Source organism: Athene noctua, chromosome 9 (genome assembly GCF_965140245.1).
Source record: "Athene noctua chromosome 9, bAthNoc1.hap1.1, whole genome shotgun sequence".
Classification (NCBI taxonomy): domain Eukaryota; kingdom Metazoa; phylum Chordata; class Aves; order Strigiformes; family Strigidae; genus Athene; species Athene noctua.
In genome coordinates this window covers 17,564,118-17,585,962 of record NC_134045.1, presented here as the reverse complement: position 1 = coordinate 17,585,962, position 21,845 = coordinate 17,564,118, and the positions used below count along the sequence as shown (strand labels likewise).

Here is a 21,845-nt window from a genome sequence, read left to right as displayed (position 1 = left end):
TTAGTGAATATTAAATAATTTAAAAATCTAACCACACATCCTAACCCTTCAGGAATTTCATTCAAAATAGATCTCAAAACTGTAACTGATTTTATTGCTTCCCATTACCCCTGCTTGAAAGACAGCATAAAAATGGAGGGAACAAAAAAAACCAACAGAACAAGGAAAGTGAGGAAAGTAGAATATAGGCACTGGCACAAGAAATCCACAAGTATCACATGCAGACTGGCCTAAACAAAGGGAATTATACTGCAGTTGTGCTCAAATCCAAGCTACAATATGCATGTAATATCTCAGACTCTCCCATTTAAAATAAAGTAAAATCCTTGCCCATATGACGCTAATCCTGCTCTCTATACTCATGCAGGTAGCTCCATAGGCAGTGAAACCATTTCTTGCATAAGGCAAACAGGAGCTGTCTTGAACCAGAAATCAAACAGAACTGCTCCTCTTCCATTGAAATTCAAAAGCAAGCGGGCTCATCAATTGTAAGCCCAGTACTTAACATCCAATAATATATATTGCAATAACAACGTTAAAAATTATGTATTGCTTACAGTCAATACACTGAAATTTAAAAAGGTATTTACATTCAGAAATGAGCTCAGAGCAAAACAGGTTATTTAACACAAAGACTTTCCAAAACACTCTTTGGAAGGGGCTCAGGTCATCTAAGCAGGTTCCAGTACAAACACAATGTACCTCTCCTGCGAGAGTAAGAAACTGAAGCTGTATCATAAAATCAGTTAAGAAAAGTAATATGGAAAAAGTACCTACCTGGATTCCTGCCTTCCTTCTACTGAACTGATAGCTCCCCTCAATTCAGCACTACACTTGGAGCATCACGGGCACCTCAGGGCTCCCCAACACAAGAGAGACTGACACACTGGAGTGAGCCCAGCAGAGGGCAACCAAGATGATTAGGGGACTGGGGTGTCTCTGTACAAGGAAAGACTGAGAATATTGGGGTTTTCAACCTGGAGAAGGCTTGGGGGGGATCTCACTGCTGCCTTCAGCTACATGTCAGGAGGATATAGAGGAGATGGAGGCAGACTCTCTGGAGATACAATGATAAGAGGCAATGGATATGTGTTACAACACACGCAACCTGGGTTAGATACAAGGAAAACATTTTCACCGTGAGGGTAGTGATCGTAGAAATAGGGTCTAGAGACGTTTGAGTGTCCAACCTTGGAGCTATCCATGACTCAACTGGACAAGACTCTAGACAACCTCCTCTAACTGGATCTGCTTTTAGGCAGAGGATGAAGAAGGTGACCTCCAGCAGCCCCTTCCAACCTATGCTGTTCCAGAGCTCTGTGAGATCGATGGGAAAGGTCTTCAATTGAATGATGGGAGCAAGACAGGGAAAAATAATTAGTGCACAATTTTATGCCTGCAAATACCAAGTTTGTACTGCTGCTCCATTCTTTAATGGAAAATGATGTTAAAAATATCTGAGAAACACTTTCAGAAATTTTGAGGCTTTTCACAAAAATTAAGTTGAAAATAAAAGTTAGGCATTAAGACTCTCCATGAAAAAATGACTGTCATATTTCAAGTGAATTTGTGAGAAATCAGAATGAACATCTGGGGTTTTTTTCAAAAGAGAATAATTTGAAAAAAAAATTTCTTCAAAGGATTCTTTTTATTATGTTTCAGAACACAGCAAGCTGTGAAGGCATGAGATGCTTCCTATCGAATTCCATTCCCACTTTTCCTGACCTCTTTTGTTTTCAGCAGCAAGCACAGATTTATACAGCCTGGTCCACCACACAGTGGAAATTCCCAGCAAGGTAACCTTAGCCCAGGGCCTGATGTAATCAGCTTGCCCAGAAACGGCAGAGCACTGGGAATGCCCTGGCACTGCTGGTCTAGCACAGGTGCAGGGCTAGCTGAGCTGGCCAAGTAACGTGAAGGCAAATACATGTGCATACATTTGGTGACTCCTACAGCAGCTACCATTGATGAAATCTCACTGATACCAGATCAATGCTATTACCACTGATAAGGCACAAATTTTTCTATGCAGAAAAGACTTTCCTGTTCCCATAAACAATGAGTAATCAGTTTTGCTCATGCCGAGGTATTTTATCTAAGACTAATTGTATAATCCAACTGACATTTATTTCATTAAATTTTTTCCATTAAAAGATGTGATGAACAGTATCCCCCAAATGCCTCGTTACTAATACACAAAAATTCTCAGTCAAAAAGAGACCTCATTATAGCAATAAATTTATTTTGCCTTAAAAAATTGGCTGTCACAAAAAAGTCCATGCGGGTAGCATAGCAGCTACCACACTTAAGCATCAGTTCAGCACTGAGCTCCAAGAATCTCAAATGAAACCACAGGAGATGGCAAGCTGAGTTGAGGAGGTCTGTCACTTCAGCAGACTGAACTAACAGTAGTTTTATAATGAAGTCCCTAGATTGAAGAAAATGTAAAATCACCCAAGAATAAAATTACCTGTCTTCAGCAAGAGTTACTCACTGATTTTCCCTTACCGGTAAATTGGGAAACACCCACTGAGCACAGCAACTTTGTACAGTTCCATCCATAAGGAATGCCATTCTGAACCTAACCTAAATGTACTTGAGCTCCCAGTCAGTCACACTCCCTATTTCTAGCGACTAGGAAAAAACTTTCTTGAGAAAGTGACAGAATTCAGACCTGACACACAGGCCACAAACCACCAGAGACAGGCACTGCTTTGGTCCTTCTTGTTTTGTGATGTTATGAGAAAGACAAGCTAACCCAATGTACATAGATACAAACAGCAGAAATTCTGACCATTTTTTATCTTTGTTCCAGCTCTCCCAAATACAGTCCATAAGCAAAGTCATATGTAATAAATCATTTATTTGTGGAAATTTTTCTTTAATACAAATGTATTTTACCACAACAGAAAGGCAGATACAACAAAAAGAAGCAAATAACAATATAAACTACCCATAATATCACCCTGACACAACACATCACCGATGAAGTACTGCACTAATTGTGCAAATAATTCTGCAACACATCCAGGTCTCATTCAGGTGTGCAACTGAATGACAAAAACCAGGAATCACTGAAAGCTGAAAAACACACAGGATAAAAGGGTAAAAAACTGCCCCATCTCCATATTCTTGTGATGCAGATTTGGAAAACAGCAGGGTGAGCATGAGCAAAACCTACAACATTTAAGCAGATTCAAGATAAGCATGCTGAGTAGTGGTTAAGTGCCAAAAAAGTTGTTGTTAACCTTGACGATGTTTCCGCAGGCTTTGATGGATCCTATGTTGTACATTGTGTTGTCTGACCCAGAAACAAATGTTCTCTGTCTCAAAAGTAGCTGCAACTCCCACTGAAGATAAAGGACAAGACTTACACAGAAAGGGGTCTAAAGCCAGGCTCAGATAGGGACATTTTTCAGAACTGCCAAACACTAAACAATTCCCCTGAATTCAAAGTCAGTTACAAAGACCTTTTCCAGTTTGACAGCTTATGTAATAGTCTAAGTGTAGATTTTTCAGTCAAACATAAGATTCCAAGTCTGCCAGGATTAAAGTTAATACTGATACTATGGCTAAGTGCAATGTGCCGTTTGAGAAAGATGCCATCACCAAAATTTGCAGAAGTGCTAAATATTAGAAATTCCTGAAATCTGAAGTGGAGAAAATAATTTAATACCCTTAAGTTCAGCGCTACATGTGTACACGACTCTTCACATGCAGAATGAGGTCAAGGGGGCACATACCCAAAAAAACCACAGAGAAGATCAGCTTTTCTGATGTGTATATAGATTCACACCTTCACGCTGTAGCTAATACAACAAAGAGCCCTAAAATGAAGCCATACAGTTTCCATTTATTGAAATGAGAAGGAGTCTTTGATGGAGGCAAATATTCTGAAGGGTTGAAGAAATTAATCACCAGATAACTTTTGCAGCAGTTATTTTTGAGTTTTTGAGGGATTTTAGGGTAGAGATGTGTTAATTAATAACGACAGTACTATAGTTTTGGCAAAAGGTACAGGTATCTCTGAGCCATAATGAGCCATGATACTTGTAGATGTCCAATAAACCATCACTTCAATTGTCTTAATGCTTGCCTGAATTTAAAAATAAAAAATTAAAAGGTGATTAATGACAGTAGGAAACTTTTTGCAGAAAGACTCGAGAGTTCACAAGCTTTACATCCACCCCTAACTTCATCACGACTCTGAATCGGTCACTACTGGAGCAAAGAGAAATTAAACAACCCAGATATTGATGGTAAAATTGTTCCAGTGTGAGAGAACTTGCTCTCCGACTACAAAGCCACCCGGGGGCAGGGAAGTAAAGGCGGCTGCTTGCACCTCGGTGGAGCATCCATTTCCAATTTCCCTCCCTCCCAAGCAATATCAGCGGGACCACTCTGCACGCACCTGCAGGGCTAAGGCATGCAGCGAGAAAGAAACTGCCAGTGGAAGAACTTGGTTCCTAAATAAAATCCGAAGTGCTGGCAGGGCATGCCAAAAGAGGCCTTATTTCTTGCATTCTTTACCCCAGCAGCTAATGACATGCTTTTCTTCGAGGTAAACAACCAATTATAAAAGCGCCCGCTTCAGTACCCGCCGCAACTCTGCTTCCTCTGCCTCTAGCACCAGGGCATTTATCATTCACAACGAGAAACGTCTCCGAGATCCCTGGTAGCAAGTAGATCTCACTACGGTAAAGTGGTTTTAGCGCTTCATGGACTACACTCTTCTCCTGGCCCCCAGCCAGGCACAGCGAATTCCTTCCTCCGCGCCGCTCCGCTAATCCCGTCCGTCCCCGCGGGCTGATGCCCGGGCAGTCCCCTCCCTTTCAGCCCGAGTGCTGGGCAGGACCGGGCGTTCCGGAGCCGTGGTCCGCCGGCAGCTCCCACCCGAGCCGCAGATCCCCGCGGCGCCCCTCACACCTCCCTGCCCCGGGGCCGCAGCGGGAGGGGACGGAGCGGCGCCGCGGCGGCGCCGCGGTCGCTCCGGGGCACCCCCGAGCCCGGGCCGAGCCCGGCCCCCCCCGACATGTGCAGCCCCGCGGGCGGCCCGGCCCGCCCCGCCGTGCGGCCTGCACCGGCCCCGCCGCCTCCGGGCCCCGCTCCCCGCCGGCCGGGCCGCCGCCGCCCCCCGCCCCGCACGCCGGGGGCCCCGCTCCCCGCCGGCCGGGCCGCCGCCCGCCCCCCCGGCTCCGTCCCTCCCCGCCGCGGCTGGAGGCAGGGCAGGGGAGGGGGAGCTCCGGCCGGCCCCCGCGGGGCGGAGGTCACCCGCCTCCCCCCGCCCTCCGCCCATGGGCGCCGGCTCCGTCCACCCGCCGCCGCCGCCGCCGCTCCGGCCCCGCTCGCAGGAGGAGGCGGCGGGGCGCGTCTCCCGGCGGCGGCTGCGCCCGCCTCGCCGCCCGCTGCCGCCCGCCAGCCGCCGGGGAGCCGCGGCGGAGGCGCATGGAGGCACCGGCGGCCGCTGCCTGCTGGGGTAAGGCGCGCTGGGGCGGCGGGAGCCCCGCCGGGCGCACGCCCCGGCCGCGGGCGGCAGCGGGGGGCCCGGCCCGGCCCGGCCGGCGGGGCGGGGGGCAGCCGGGCGGACTCTCTGCCCCGGGGGGCGCCGCGAGGCGGGCGGCGGCGGCGGCGGGGCTCCGCGGAAACTTTGTGTTAGTCGGGCACCCCGCACCCCCCGGCCGTGCCCCCAGCGCGGCGCGGAGCGGCGGCGGGCGGGGGAAGGACCCGCCGAGGAAGGTCAGCGCCGAGGGGCGGCCGAGGGGCAGAGCCGGGAGCGGCCCCGGGGCGCGGGGGGCCGCGCAGCCCCGCGGGCGGCGAGCGGAGCCTGGGCACAACGCCGGGCGGGGGCTGCGGGGCACCCGGCCGACTCCCGGGGCTCCTCGTGTACACGCGACCGCAGGGGCAAAGCAGCCCCTCTTTTAAAAAATCTCCACATTTTGTTATTGAGGACACGTTTTACTCGTGTGCATTTTGTTGCCTGCAAGTATAAATCTTTGAAGTGCAAGTTATAAATATTAAAGCTTAAATGCATAGGGGGAGTATGTGTATCAAATTTTAGAATAAATTTATTCCAACCCAGTTTGACACACACACACGCCTAATGTATTCAAGATGCACTTAAACAAATTAGGAAACAGTTATTTCATTTTACAATGGCAGGTGCCTGTTTCAGAGAGTGGTGAATGACTTAACAACAATAATTAGCATATTTATATAACACATTGCTGTTTATACGTGAGTTTTTGAATCTAAGAGGCATTAAATCAATATATAATACCATTTCCTGACCTGGAGTGATTCCTGGAAGTATGAAGCAATGACTTGTTTGGTTTTTTCACCCCCATTCAAGCTACATCTGTGCGTATATTCAGAGTCTGAAACATGCAATCCTGCCTCAGAGAGAGTGGGTGCATGTTAACAACACAATGTGTCTTCAACTGACATCTGGTTGCAAAACAAAAACAAACTGCTATTAAGGACTTTTTTTTTTTTTCCCATTTTTCCCTCCTTAGTTCTTTTCTTCCATCTTCCTCTCATCTCTGGAAGCTCCATCCATATTGGAATAGGCAGCAATTATTCCAATCTCTGTAAGTAATCTCTTTTTTTCCTTCTTTTTTTTTTCTTAACTGCATTAATAGCATGCCTTGCAGTCATGTACAGCTGTAGGAATATTATATTTAAAGTCCTCTAGCAGATAAACATCAATCCATTAAAAAGCAAATAGCTTCCTGACTAAGAAAACAACTGAGTTAAACAGAAACAGGCTTAACCTTGTGATCTTTACACATACAAAACTCACAGAAATGAGTGAATTGTCTGAAATAGAAGACCATAAAATTTAGTGTCAGCTACAAGTACTCCAATATTTCCTTTTTTTTAAAAAAAAGAAAATCCTCCTTTTCAGCATTTTCTCCCACAAAAACAAATTAGCACATAGCTCTTAAAACTGATTTACGAAATGAGCACACTGACATCAGTCAAAATTTATATCATTTTGATACTCACTAGTGAAACAAATGTGGCTAAAAATTACTTCCAGTCATTGAAATAAAACAATGCCTGACATTTAACTTCCTTCTACTCTACTTTTTATGACTAACTTTTGTAGTTATTACATGAAAGGTTTTCTGAAAAGGAAATATAACATTATAGGAGCCAATTCTGCCCATATCACTGGTCCTGTTTTGGCAGAAAACCCCATGTATGCAGGGAAACAGAGTAGTTGAAAGAATGCATAATGATAAAACTATATACACAACAATTAAAACAACCAAGAAACCTCTCAGAGCAAGTGCTGCAGCTCAGGAGAAGCCATGTTGAAATGTTGCTACCAAAGTCATAATCTGCTTACGACTTTCAAGATAGAATTCCCATCTGGGTGAAAAATCACATTAAATCTGAAGTTTAAAGAAAGAACAGGCAAAAAGTTACTTACTTTTGAAAATACATAAAGGAACAACACGGTCAAGCAGCTACTATTGTTCACAGGCTAGAAATATCAGGCTTAATGTTTGCTGCCACAACCTACCAACTAGGAGAAATTACTCCTAGTGTCAAGATCAGCTTCCATCAACACCAGATATTTGTAGGACCTAGCCCTAAGATAACTTTGGTAACAAGGAGCAGAGTTTGGTGGGTAAAGGTGCAGACAGTGCAAAACAAAGTAAATGCAGAGTTTGTCTTTCAGATTGCCTGGTAATTGCTTAAACTTCTAGGAAAATCATGTTAAAGTTGGGCTCAAGACCAAGTGCAAAATCAGTAGCTGCTGATGAATATTGTTCACCCTCTGGCTATGTAATAGATGACCAACTGGCATCACCTAAGTCTGAGAAAATAATACAAAAATGACAGGAAACTGTAAATGCTTACATGAGTATGTCATGCTTACATGTGGCAGTCTACCCATTTATTAGTGAATTGCCTGTAGACTTGGCAAAAAATATTTGTAACATGCTTATGTTGTTACAGGTTAATATTGCAAAAATACTGTTTAGATTATTTTTACACAGAGCTGTTGGTTTTACATTGTGCATGAAATGACATTTTATGGCACTTCATTACGTATGTAGCCAGCGTATGTTTAGTTTGGGGATTCATATCAGAATAACATTATTTCTTACCCCCATTCTTTGCTTTCATGTTCCTTGACCCTTAAACTGAGATTTCTCCCTGCCACTGCCTCTCCCAGAGAGACCACTTCTTCATGGCAAGACAACTTTGTATTGCATTAACTTTAGATTAGTAGAGTTTGGTAATAGAACTGTTGCAGCAGACAGTCCAGAGCAATCTGAGTATTGCCCTAATTTTCAAATTGCAAATAGACTGCCTACGTCTCTTCAAAATTAAGTGTTCATAGGACGATATTTTTGTTTTGCTTTGGCCTTAACTGAGGACAGTTCATTCGGGCCCAATGTTCTGGCCTTCTACACAAGGGCTATCGTATTTAATTACTGTAATGCCTAAACTGTGAAATGTTCTACTGGCAATAACAGATAATATTAACACAATACCAGGTGGGCATTAGCCAAAAAAAACCACCAAACTGTGGCTTCTGTTATGCTTTCATAGTGAACATGGAAAGAGACTGGTGTTACCCCAGGCTGTTACTATGTACTACAGGAAGGACACTACACAGCGGATCCTTCAGCTGTACAGAATTCACATATATCAGGTACTAGACCTGTTTACCCTCCCAGCACTGAATTTCCTGAACAAGTGCAAAGGCCCAGGAGCCAAACTGCAGCTCTTCTCATACAGAGTCGGCTGTGCCTTGAGAATATTGCTCTTGTACATGACGAAGGGGTAAAGTTGCACAAGCCAAGTCCAGGCAGGCTAATAGGAATGGAGCTATGTGACTTCAGCCACACGGTACCAAGGCAGGTTGACAGTCTCAGCATTTAATGGAGCTTTCTAATCAGCAATAAAATTTGCAGTTAGCTTTGTTGCTTTAAATGTTTCTTTTTCAGAGAAACACTGGATTTTCTTTGCAAAGTGTTTTTAGCTTTTGGTCAGGTATGTCTGTTTGTTTTTTAAAGTAAAAAGTCAAAACTATCTCTAGAAAATATTGATGGCGATGAGTGTAAATCATTCTTAATCAGCAGTCATGAACCTTGGTCCCTGTTTCTAATACTTAAATGAAGAGCTCCCAAAACTGCCAGAGAAGTAAAAAGGCAGACAAACATTTCTAGCCAAACTGCCTTCCCTTCTTGCATACTGCTGCCTCCTCTACCTCCTCCCCAGCTGTTCTGAGATTTATCTCTGAAGAAATTGATTGTAAGCACAGGTAAAAAACAAACAAATCAACTGATTTTTCAAGCAAATATCCAGATTGCCAATACATATCAGCTATTATAAAAGGATAGTTATTTTACAACTATTAAGTGACTATATAGTTATGTATTTAAATATTAGTAAATCTTTATGATATCTGTATTGAACTGTGTCCCTGCTGTTACATCTAAGAGCACAAGGAATGTCCAGAGATATGCAAAACGTTCATTTGGATGCATGAGTCGGGAAAAACAACACTGTAAAATATGCAGACAGCGTTTTAAAATCCAGCATTAAGATTCCTGTGTTATAACCTTTATAGATCTTACAAACTTACTCTTTCAAAACAGAATTACCTCACAAAATTAAGAAAGAACAAAAGCATTCGTACTGTAGCTTTCCTCTTTCTGCATGAAAACCCACCTAAACCAGACACAGGGACATACTTGCTACAAAGGAAAAATGCAGAAAATCCTGATCCTAAAACCAGTAGGCCCTTGAGTAGACACTTTGGATGCTGTCCCTCAGCATTCGGCTCACAGGCAGTGACAGCACAGCTGGCTGCCAGCTGTGTTGTCATTGACTACAGCACTGCTAGCTGTGCTCTGAGACCCCAGGACAATGGTGGAGGGTTGAATAAACTTCTACTCATAAATAAGGAAATCTTTCCATACACAGCAAGAATAAAATGCTCTCTCCACTGCTACAAAGTCCGTAGGTCTTGTTCTTGATGGCAAACCCTGCATTCTTCCCCGAACTCAGCCAGTTTAAGAGTTGTCTAGAGGCCAGTACTCAGTGAACATAACTCCACATTCATATGCACAGGTGGAGCCCAGTGCCTCAGTTCAAAGAGGAAGAAACTGGGTGATTCTGGGTCTGTGCAAGTATTTTACAGTGGTTCTGTTGGCTGCACCAGATCTGATACATATCCAGAAAGACAAGAGATTGCTTCAAGCCTGTGTGTGACAGCTTTGCTGTGAGCTGGTGTCTTGGAGAGAGTTCATTCTGCCAGGAAGTTTAAGAGACAGACTTACAGATCTGCACCCCACAGCAGGATCTTCCCTTCCACTTGTGGGATGCCTTGAGAAGTGCCAGGGATCAAAGCACCAATATCTACCACCTATTACCCGTCTCTCTCTTCCCTACCAGAGAATGCCAGGAACCATGTAGGTCTGTGATGCCAGGCAATAAAGAAAACACATGCTGTCTAAGTGCACAGCAAAGTTTAATCCCCAGAATATCTATTTGTTTTCCTTCACTGATTTTTTTTCCTCAAAGTGTGGATATTTCCTGAAGGCACCAAGGAGGCTCCCACCTCCCTTTCCTTAAAGGCACACCCCATATCTCCCTATAGTTTTCCACATCGCACTTCAGGCTTTAGTGACTCCAGCTGTGTAGAAGGGGAGGATGTTCAAATGCCTCCAGAACCACACCTCAGAATTCTTTGTTCTTCTCCCTTAATAAGTCATATCCTGTTCAGTATCTTTCTGCCATCAATTTATTTTATGATGGCTTAAAATCATCTCCTACATCAGGAGTGATTTTTTCACCTTTTCATGTATTAGGCTGGAATCTGCACTAGGGAGGTATCAATTTCTCTCCAAGTGTGACAATTTCTTATCCTCCTTTATGAGGATGTAGGCTGACAACTCCAAATCATTCATTTCCACTGTAACTACTGACTTAATGCTTTAGTTTCAGCAGCTTCTCCCGACTTCTACCTCCCATTCCTGATTTTTTTTTTTTTTTTTTTAGTGGAGAGAACAATAGATTAGAATTAATTCTGATGCAGCTACTATGCAAAAGGACAGATTAGAGTCCAACGCTGCTCCCATCAAATAAATAGAAACAGTGCTTTAGTTTTTGAAGGGGATCTGATCAGGTGGTAGAAGCAGCCATACTGAGAAACCTCTCAGAGAAAAGTAGGGGGAAGATACGTTTTAGAGGTGCTGAGCGCCATTAACTCTCGCAGCCTGACAGTTCATTATTATATAACGATTGTGTCTGAGCAAGATGTTCAAGCACCTAAAAATGCAGTAGATGCCCAGATGCCTTTATGCAAAGCATCTTTCAAGGAGAGGTGGACACCTAATTGATTATGAGCTTTTGCAAAGCCTACTTACGAGTTTCTATCTTCAGAGGCTTTGAAAATTTGGCCTCAAATTCAGAGCTGGCAGAAGCAAGCAACTCGGCTTTGACAACATTTATGTAGACAGCAATTTTAGCTCCAAGACTTAATACATATCACACTAGAACTTCCTGAAATCCCTCAGACTGTTTTTTAAAAATAATGACATTATATGACATTGAGACACCTACAGTCTTCAAGACAATTCACTGGAGACCATTCCAGCCGAAGCCACTTGATCACTGTCTATATTAATGCACATAGCACTTCTATGACACTTTTGTTTCTTTGGCCTCTTTAATTCTAAGTTTCTTATCTTTTAATTGCTGTTTTTAGTTGCAAGCATGTTAATCCCTTTACTTCTATCATTAAAATGAGGATCTTCTTTTCAGCAATTGTTTTCTTTCTTCATTAGGAGCATTATAAAAAGAAATAGTGAAAACCACACAGTTTTACTTTTTTTTACTTTCAAGTCTCTCCTATTGGTAATTAATCTTTTTTAGTTTCATGGTTTAAGAGCGGCTCTGTAAGTGTCTGATCTTTACAGGTTTTCAGCACCCTAGCTTTATTTTGAATTAGCTGCAAAATTATTACATTAGTACTTCTACTTAAAAGACCTACCTAAAACTCATGCTTTATTGCCCTAGGTCCTGCACAAAATAACTGGTCTTGTCCTTCCAGATTGCAGGTGTCTAGATAACACAAAAGGTGGGAAGTGCAAAAAAAAAAAAAGGTTGGCAGAAAAATTAATTGCTTTAGATTACATAGCAATTTAAGGAGAAAGGAAGGCTCTCCTGGATTGGTATCTGTCAACGGATTTGGCACTGACTCTGCCTAACAAGATACTGCACTACCTATTTTCTCTTGTAGCATTTTTTTTCCATCTTTGTCCAATCCCATATATGTCTCTGTTCTTAGGGTTGAAGGAACAGATTTCCTGCAAGTCAGTTTACAGAACATTTATTCTGCATTTACTTCTTCATATGATTATTTCATGTAGCTGAATTAATTGCCCACAGGCAACCTGTCATCCATCGGGCTCAGACTTAACCTCACTTTCCAGTTCCCACTTAGTTAGGACAGGAAAGTAACTACAACTGGCCTGCAATGTTTTTCGAGTTAGATCACAAATACAGGTGGATCTCCCTTTCACTGGGGTACCCAAGAGATACACAGAAATTAGTATTTTGCAGCATAAAGTTAAACACTTTAGTCAGAACAGCTTTCTGAGTCACTCTAAATCACTTAGTACGCTGCTTCCAATTTTTAAACATTGAGAATAGGCCCCATCTTACAGAATGAGTTAAATCAGGGATTTCTACAGCAAGGACTCAGGATATTAAAGAGATGAGCTTTACAAAAGAGTTCCCAGATCCTTTTGGGGAGAGTGTAATAGAGTACATGGCAGATCACCCAGCAGATGGCAATCTGTTCAGTCCCAGTTGGAAGACTAGTTCTTACTAGGACAACCTCATATTGAGCTGTACTTCTAATCCACATTTATCCATTTCCTCTTATTAGCAGAGTTCAATATTTTGGGCTAAATGTTCCCCATTTATGATTATTTACAAGTTAAGAGTACTGAGGTACACAGTGGCCATTTTCACCAAACACACAGTATGCAAGTCACTGCCAAACAACTGACAAGAAGTACAAAACTTTTTTAATAAAGTAGGTCATAGAAAGCCCAGCGCAGAAGAGACTAGCATTTTTAGAAATTGGTAAACCATATTTACTTATTGTCATCCTGATGTGTCGCCCTGAAACTTGCCTCGAAAGGTGCGGTGATTAGGCAGCCTACTATGCGATCCTCATTCCCTGTTCAGCAAAATAATGTAAAAACCCTGCAGACTTGAACAGACAATAAAAGCTCTGAATGACAAATTAACACTCCTGGTTTTTTGCAGGTGCCATGTTGACAAGTAGCCTAACAGTATCTAGTCATTTGGTATTGTGATTATAACTCTGCCTCAGAGACGCGTCGGGAGAGGAACATGAATCCAAAGTGATTTCTGTTTTGGCCTGCAACTTGGTGCTAGAGAAAGAACACACACTGCAGAGGAGCAACAAAGAGTAGCTATTTGGGATGACTTTTATGCATCATTTGAAGTGTATGTTAGACTACGCTAATAATCACGCTGCTCACACTAAACACATTTGTGAAATCAGATGTTCCTTTAGAAAGAATATGGGACATTCAATAATAGATTGGAAAAGCAGTTACAATGTATTCATGCTATTGTGTGCTGGGGTACATGCTGTATAGTACATTTCTTACCATCAGGCCCAATCAAAAACTGTCCCAATGTATAGGGACAGCAGAATACCACCAACAAAGATTTTGTATATAGATACACACTTTTAGAAAAGACTTTGCTTTTAGAACAGCACAATCCTAAATGGAAACATGAGTGGAAACTGTACTTTTGCAACTTGATCCTATTAGCCAACCTGAAAGAAGTCTAAAAACCTGACAGAAGTCTAAAATAAAAAAGAAAAAAACAAAGCTATGTTCAGAGCTACATTTCTGAGCTTCTGATTTAAAGAAAAAAAAAATGTTTCTACTGAATGAAGCAAGCCATAAATTGGAAACTTTCCCAAAGTTGGAGATACAAGATCATGCTTCAGGAGCGCTGGAGCATCTGTAGTGGTAGAAATAAGAACATTTTCCCAGATTTTAAAACACATAAAACTGTGATTCCCAAATATGCCCAAGGACAGCATGGTAAAATGCAGGGCTGAAGATAGTATCAAGGTACCTTAATAGTACAGAAATGACATCTTGTGTCTGTCCTTTGATTTAAGGTTATTGTAAATTTCTTTAGTTGTCATCAATACAAAAATAATAAGGAATTGAGGGGCACAAGAAGTCACCAGAGCGATAAGAATCTCTCTTCCTTATATTGTGTTTTGCACAGGTTTCTGTCATGCACATCTAAATCATATAAGCACAGTAGAGCATTATGCATCAAACATGTGCCATGTGTTGTTTATTCTCTCATCCTCTTGCCAAGTTCAAGAGTTGTTAAATCATTTCTGTGTCACTGGAGGATCCTTCTTCACCATGACTATCTTCCCACAGCTGGCTTCAAAGGTTTCAAAGCCAGGCTGCAGGCAAGAATGAGGACTATCATTTTTAATACAAAGTGCAGAGGGTTATGTTGCAGAGAATAGTTCCTGCCGGTGGGTGATCAGTGCATTATCAGACAGTGGTTGATGCAAGAAGTGCGTACCCACTTTAACAGGTATACAATTCAATGGTCATTTGAATAATTAAAAAAATGTGGTATTACTAACATAGGAAAATACAAATTTGGATAATGCACAATAGCTGTAAACTATTATGTGTATTTTAATGGTGCATGTTAATTTTCAACTTGTAGATTGATTTTATGAATCACATTTATATAATACTGCACCTTAATCTAAATTTGATATCATTTTGATGTTCTTAAATGAATAATTTTCACTTCATAAATCCACTTAAATGCATGCTGATTTAGAACACAAACCTTGAAAACCATCAGCACACCATTGTATAGCACATTCCAGTTGGGAACCGATGGGCTTAGAACTGGGAAGTGCTTGTCTGAAAGAGACTGTGTTATCTCCCTGTCGTCTGTAGTAAAAATTGTTTTCAAAGCAATTTTACCTCAGGGTGAATCATACTTTAAAGACAAAATACTTTGTGCTAGCCTCTACTGAAACAGACACATCATCTTGGAAATAATGCATTTTCTCACAAATGAAACTATCTGTTTCAGAAGAATTTTCATTGCATAGAACTTAAACATTGTTATTCAGTCAGTACCACTGATGCCTACCTCTGTCCTGGCCTGCTGCACGACTATAGGCCTGTGCCTCAGTTTCTTTCTCAAAAAAACCATATACATATTTTTAGTCTTCAAGGGTTTTTCAGTTATTTTGCAGCTCCATTTGAGAATAGATGGAAGATTTGTATCATCTGGATTCACAAAAGACATAATTTGCTCTTGCGATATCTGAGAAATACAGCTTTATGGGATACATTTGCACACCCTGGTGGGTTTTTTTTAACCATCATTGTTCCCCACTGCTTTTCAGTCCAAAAAAAAAAAAAAGATCTTCCCATACAATTTCTTATAGCTTACAGTCTTAATGGCTGTCGCTGAAGATAGTAAAATATCATAGTGGTCTTCTAGCATTTTCATCAAAACCATATCCCAAAGTGACTTACACAGTTCAACAACTAGCAGAAACAGAAAGCATAGTATTACTTTCAGGATGAGAGAGAAGACGCATTTATCTTTAAGTGACCTTCAAAGTAGAGCCAGTAAAGCGGTGAAAAGTAAAACAGGAATTTTATGTTGGAGGAACTGTAGAAAACTTTTTTACATCAAAAAAAATGGTGAAATTGTAGCCAGTGATAGAGGAGAATTGTGTTGAACGACTGAAAACAAGGAACAGTGAACAAGAAAGATACAGAAGGGTGTAGACTGGAGCAGGTTCAAAGAAGTTTAGAGTAATTAGGGAAACTTCAAACTAGATTACAAATTAAACAGGCTTTATGGAAGATACAACTATGTGAGATGCATACCAGGACCAATTACTCTAATATATTTGCTAATTTTTTTTTTTTTGACTGTGTAACCAATTTGAAGCTAACAAAATTTGTTCCCATTTACACAATGACTAAATTTGATACCAAAAAGTAATTACTTAGTGGCTTCTTCTATAATATTTTAATTCTAAAAAAAAAAAAAAAACCAAACAAAAAAAAACACCACCCAGACAGGATTTCCCACAACTTTAACTGCTGGGAGTTCTATGCCATTTTACCCCAATATTGTCTGAGAATCCTACCAGAAATACAGTAGCCATTTGGGAAATGTATTGCAAGATGTTCTGAAAATACAAAACAATATGATCTGATTATTGGCCTCTAGATTGCAGAGCTGCCAGGTACAAGTGTACAATCTAAGATTTACTGTTAGGGTAATGTTGTCAATGCCACTGATATTTATAAATGCATTTGGGGGTACTGACATCTTCCACTGGAGCAGCTGTGGAGAATTGGAAATCATCAACAATTAACTCCAAACTGCATGATTTTGCAGCTATGAAGGATGACAAAAAGGCTCCAAATTATGAGTACTGGAGAGTAAACAAAAATATGATTATGGGGGGGGGGGGTGGGTACTGATTTGCACACTAGCCCTCTGAGCCTTTAATTTCAAGAGCTAGTGTTTTTCAGGTTGGGCTTTTCAAGTCAGGTCCCGACTGATTGGAAATTGGCCCATGTGACACCCATCTATAAGAAGGGTCGGAAGGATGATCCGGGAAATTACAGGCCTGTCAGCTTGACTTTGGTGCCCTGGAAGCTGATGGAGCAGCTCATCCTAAACACCATCATGCAACCCATGAGGGACAACCAGATGCTCAGGCCCAGTCAGCATCGGTTTATGAAAGGCAGGTCCTGCTGACAAACCTGATCTCCTTCTATGACAGAGCGACCTGCTTATTGGATGAGGGAAAGGCTGTGAATGTAATTTACCTTGACTTTAGCAAGGCTTTTGACACCGTTTCCTACAGCATTCTCCTGGCAAAAATGACTGCTCGAGGTTTGGACAATTGCACACTTCGTTGGGTAAAAAACTGGCTGAACGACCGGGCCAGAGAGCTGTGGTGATGGGAGTTAAATCCTGTGGGCAGCCAGTCACGAGTGGTGTCCCCCAGGGCTCAGTGTTGGGGCCACTCCTGTTTAACATCTTTATTGATGATCCAGACTAGGGGATCAAGGGCACCCTCAGTCAGTTTGCAGATGACACCCAGTGGGGCGGGAGTGTTGATCTGCTCGAGGGTAGGGAGGCTCTGCAGAGAGACCTGGACAGGCTGGAGCCATGGGCTGAGCCCAACTGGGGGAGTTTCACTGAGGGCAAATGCCGGGGGCTGCCCTTGGGCCACAACAACCCCCAGCAGCGCTACAGGCTTGGGGAGGAGTGGCTGGAGAGCTGCCAGTCAGAGAGGGACCTGGGGGGTGATTGACAGCCGGCTGAACAGGAGCCAGCAGTGTGCCCAGGGGGCCAAGAAGGCCAATGGCATCCTGGTTTGTGTCAGCAATAGCGTGGCCAGCAGGGACAGGGAATGGATCTGACCCCTGTACTCGGCCCTGGTGAGGCCGCACCTTGATTCCTGTGTTCAGTTTTGGGCCCCCCGCTACAAAAAGGACGTAGAGTTACTCGAACATGTCCAGAGAAGGGCTACAAAGCTGGTGCAGGGTCTGGAACACGTCCTGTGAGGAGCGGCTGAGGGAACTGGGGAGGTTTAGTCTGGAGAAGAGGAGGCTGAGGGGAGACCTCATCGCCCTCTACAGCTCCCTGACAGGAGGGTGCAGAGAGCTGGGGATGAGCCTCTTTAGCCTAGTCGAAAGCGACAGGACAAGAGGGAATGGCCTCAAGTTGCGCCAGGGAAAGTTCAGACTGGATATTAGGAAGCATTTCTTTACAGAATGGGTTGTTAGGCATTGGAATGGGCTGCCCAGGGAGGTGGTGGAGTCCCCATCCCTGGAGGTGTTCAAGAGTCCGGTCGATTTAGAGCTTAAGGATATGCTGTAGGTGGGAACTGTGCTAGGTGAACGGCTGGACTAGATGATGTCCAAGGCTTTCCAACCTAGATGATTCTGTGATATCCACTTGAATTTTTATTTGCCTGTATTTGGAATGTTTTAGATTGCACGCATAAAGTAACCTGAATACAGCTCTAGTACTATAATGAAATTTAAAGCTGATTTCCAAAGACTTTCTACACAAAGGTTTTCCTTGCCAAACTTAAAACCTTTTTATTCTGTCACTAGTTAACTATTTTCTCTTTTACTCCTCTTTCTCATTACTGGAAAGCCATATAACACCATGCAACTAAATGATGTCACAGTGCATCCATTTGCACACTCAGATGCACTTGTCAGAAAATAGTTTCCTTTTATCTATCATCAAAACAAGACCACTTTCAATAGCGCTACTGGTGAAATGCGAGGGAAAAAAAGAAAAAACACAAAACCACCATCTCTGATTAATGTAGGAGGTTTCTTTCCCTCTTTTCCTGGATAACTTTCTGACTTTCTGATCTCCATGAATTTGTTTGTTCCTTATAGTATGTTAATAGATTTTTAACCTCACAAACTGGAATTCATTTACGTAATGAGTTCTTTTTTCAGTGATTTGCTCAGTGTGTTTTAGATGGTATGGCTGGTCACTGGCATTCCATAGGATATTTTGTATTGTGCAGTTAAAGTGTCACCAAAAAAAAAAAGAAGACATACCCTTCCTTGTATAGAGATTCTCCAACTCCTTTTGAAATTCTGTATCATGCAGCTGCTGTTTGAATGTTTATGGACATCAAACAAAACAGCTATTTTGAATAGCCAGTGAAAGTTAAACACCTGTTATTTGCTGGCATAGCACTTGCCGTGACCACTCTCTGCAGGCATACCCTCAGAACCTCTGGACTAGGAAGGGGAGATCCTGTTCAGATATGACAAGTGATGACACTGGCACCAGCACTCCCATTTCTTGTGCAAATATATTTTGCACAGGTGAATATTAGCATGACCTGAAACTCTGCTTTTTTTAAATTACAGGGCTTAGGCTGGTACCATCTCTCATTTGAGAGCAGAAAATTTCCATTCATGAATGTGTTTATGCATAAAGATAAAAGGAACCATAATACGTTATCAAAGGAAAAGATAAAATTACTCTTCTCCCCCCCCCCCCCAGACATGAGTGATTCAGTTTTCTACTCAGCCGCCAAGTATCAACAGTACTCCTGGGAAGTGGCTGAGGAGCCAGTCAAAGATTTGGCTTCATGCAGAGCTGCAGACCCTACTATATAGGATTTAAGGACTCTGCAAACCAAACCTGAGTTTACATTGCCATGAATTTACTGAAGGCTTTATTAAGATTATTCAAAAAATCCTTCCCCACTCTATCAAGCTGAGTTCCTACCCTTAATTGTCAAACTGGAAGGAGATTGTGAGAGAGTTACACTTATGGCTAAGAAGCCCTTAATCCAGTCCTTCGGGTTTATGCAAGATAGCAGATATCTTGTTTTTTCCCCTCATTTATCCATTTTGTGTGTAAGCTGGGGCAAAGGTGGATTGTTTTGTTTTGGATATTAAAGCATGTAAGTCAGAAGGCTAGGTGCCACAGAGACATGGTACCCTTGTGATTTCTTTGGTATGCTTCACCTAGACCTCATCTGTCTCAAACACTATTTAAATGATCAGCCACAATAGCATAGGAAATATTTGCTTGAGTCTGAGACCCTTTTCACATCTGACAAAGAGGACAGAGTGTTTTCATCCACCCAGGCCTTTCAAAAGCAATAAGACTTTCCTGACTTTCAGGAGACATGTGGCTTTGTTGGTCAGGAAGGAGTTGCTTGTTACACTGAGTCATCTATTGTTTCTTCTCCTTTCAGATGAACAGAGCATTCTGCCATGTAAAAAAGAAGAACTACAGTGTGGTGACGGACTCTGTCTCTTAAACTGGCTACGCTGTCACTATAAGAAGGACTGTGGCAGAGACTACATGTCCATCAAACTAACATGCTCAAGTGAGTTACCCTTCACCTTCCTAAATCACGACACAATGTCCTACAAATGTGAATCCATTTGCTTGCCGAACTGGTGTTTGTAGCAATATACTGTTCTAAAAATTATATCTGATCTGGTTTTGCTATTGCAAGGATATGGATATTTAGAGGTTTATGTATTCATATGTCTAAATCATTTATACTGCATGCTGATTTCAAGTAGAATGGTAGACAGCAGCAGTAGTGGGAAGATTTGGTTGAGCTCAAAATGCATTAAGCTAATTCATTTTGAAGGCTGCTGCTCTGAAATGCCAGTTGAGGGGGGAGAAGAAAAAAAGCCTAAAAAAGGCAGTCACCATTGCCGGAAACAATTAGACACTGGCAGCTCTGCAGAGCAGTGACTGCTGGCCGGGCACTCTGCATTTGGAAATGTTAATGTGAATAAACAAACAGACTGCCAGCTGATTGAAATAATACTTGAGCAGGGGAGAGGTAAGAATTACTATCAAGTCAGAGATATCCAGTGTATTTAAAGGAGTCATAGGGTAACTTTTAGCCATTTGTTTTAGAACCAGATTTGTTGCAAATAAGTGGAAAGATGAGTTTGTAGATTTCTGATGAACAGAAGCGTGTGTTGTGATCTCAGCAGTTGCCATTTACTACCAAACCTGGTGATGTAACCCTCTCCGATTTTTCTGTTCCTATTTTTTGTTGATTGTGTTTACTTGTTAATTTCAAGCTACAGTTTTAACTCTAAACCCTTCCTTTTAACATACCCATTTTGTAATGAGCAACATCTGAGAGGGCAAGTTATTTTTAGACCTCTATTCTACATGGTACAAATAAGATCACATACTGCTGTCACTAATTACCTGCCAGAAATATTTGCAGACTTGGGGTTTTTAGTTAACACAATATTGTACACAGAACAACGTAGCTGCAATTTTGCAAAAAGACGGGAAGTCACACCAGGGAGAGCAGATTGACAGCTACTGGCAATACACTTCAGATGAAAGTAAACCAAAAATGAGTTTCAGGAGTGAGTACACTCCATCCTCTAATGGGCCTTCAGACACATGGAGGCAAGATAAAGCTAATCCAAAGCAAAAGCCTCTGAAACATGGATAGTGTAGACAGCAAGCCCTCAACACCAATTGTTTATTCTACAGATCAGTGCTTGTCACAACCTGTCTTTACAGTGGAGTCATGCAACACACACACTCTGTAGAATTGATCATAGTCCATTAAGTAGAGCAGGATTCAGGTCAGATCTATGGAACACAAAAGATTATAACTGAGACTTCAGGAGGGCTGCAGTTAACATGCATGGGAGGACACACAAGACCCAAATTTAGGCAAGACCTCAGGTTCTTATGCTTTTAATTCTCAATCTAATCAGCAAAGATTAGAGCTGGACACGTGGTTTGGTTTTTTCTCTGAGAAAACATATTGGGTGGGGTCATGGAGGATTTAATGGGAACATGTCAGTTTTGGTGATCTTGCATCTTGCCTGGATCAGACGAAAACCTTTCAGCAACTTACATCACACACAAGTATGCATTATTTTCTGCCCTTCTATAAAGGTGCACATAAAATAAGTAGTGAGTGACAAGAAACTTTTTAATATATGTAAATATATATTTTTTCTAAACACAAAGCTGTCAATTCAGTGCTAATAAAAAACTACAACAATGACAGCTGACAAAGCAGAGGCAAATAGTCACAGGTTTGGTCTGAAGACATTACAGTAGTTAAGAGCTCAAAAACACAAAACCAACAGATCATTTGCAATGGTTGCAGAAGTGCACACAAATCAGAAATTGCCTAGAGGAAAAATTCATTATTTTTCAATGGAAAGACTGATTTGCTGTTCACAAAT

The 21,845-nt window shown here is 42.1% G+C and overlaps 1 protein-coding gene across 2 annotated transcripts in view; it reads left to right on the top strand.

Moving 5' to 3' along the window:
* The first annotated feature begins 5,235 nt into the window (after positions 1 to 5,235).
* Positions 5,236 to 21,845, top strand: part of BEAN1 (brain expressed associated with NEDD4 1) — a 64,991-nt gene continuing 48,381 nt past the window's right edge. Inside the window, exons 1-3 of one of the 2 annotated variants that reach the window (XM_074913575.1) lie at positions 5,236 to 5,476; positions 6,513 to 6,587; positions 19,853 to 19,987. In XM_074913575.1, coding sequence (XP_074769676.1) covers positions 5,446 to 5,476; positions 6,513 to 6,587; positions 19,853 to 19,987 — 241 coding nt within the window. In that variant the 5' untranslated portion in view covers positions 5,236 to 5,445. The remainder of the gene's footprint in view (positions 5,477 to 6,512; positions 6,588 to 19,852; positions 19,988 to 21,845) is intronic. The other variant, XM_074913576.1, reaches the window with a different exon arrangement.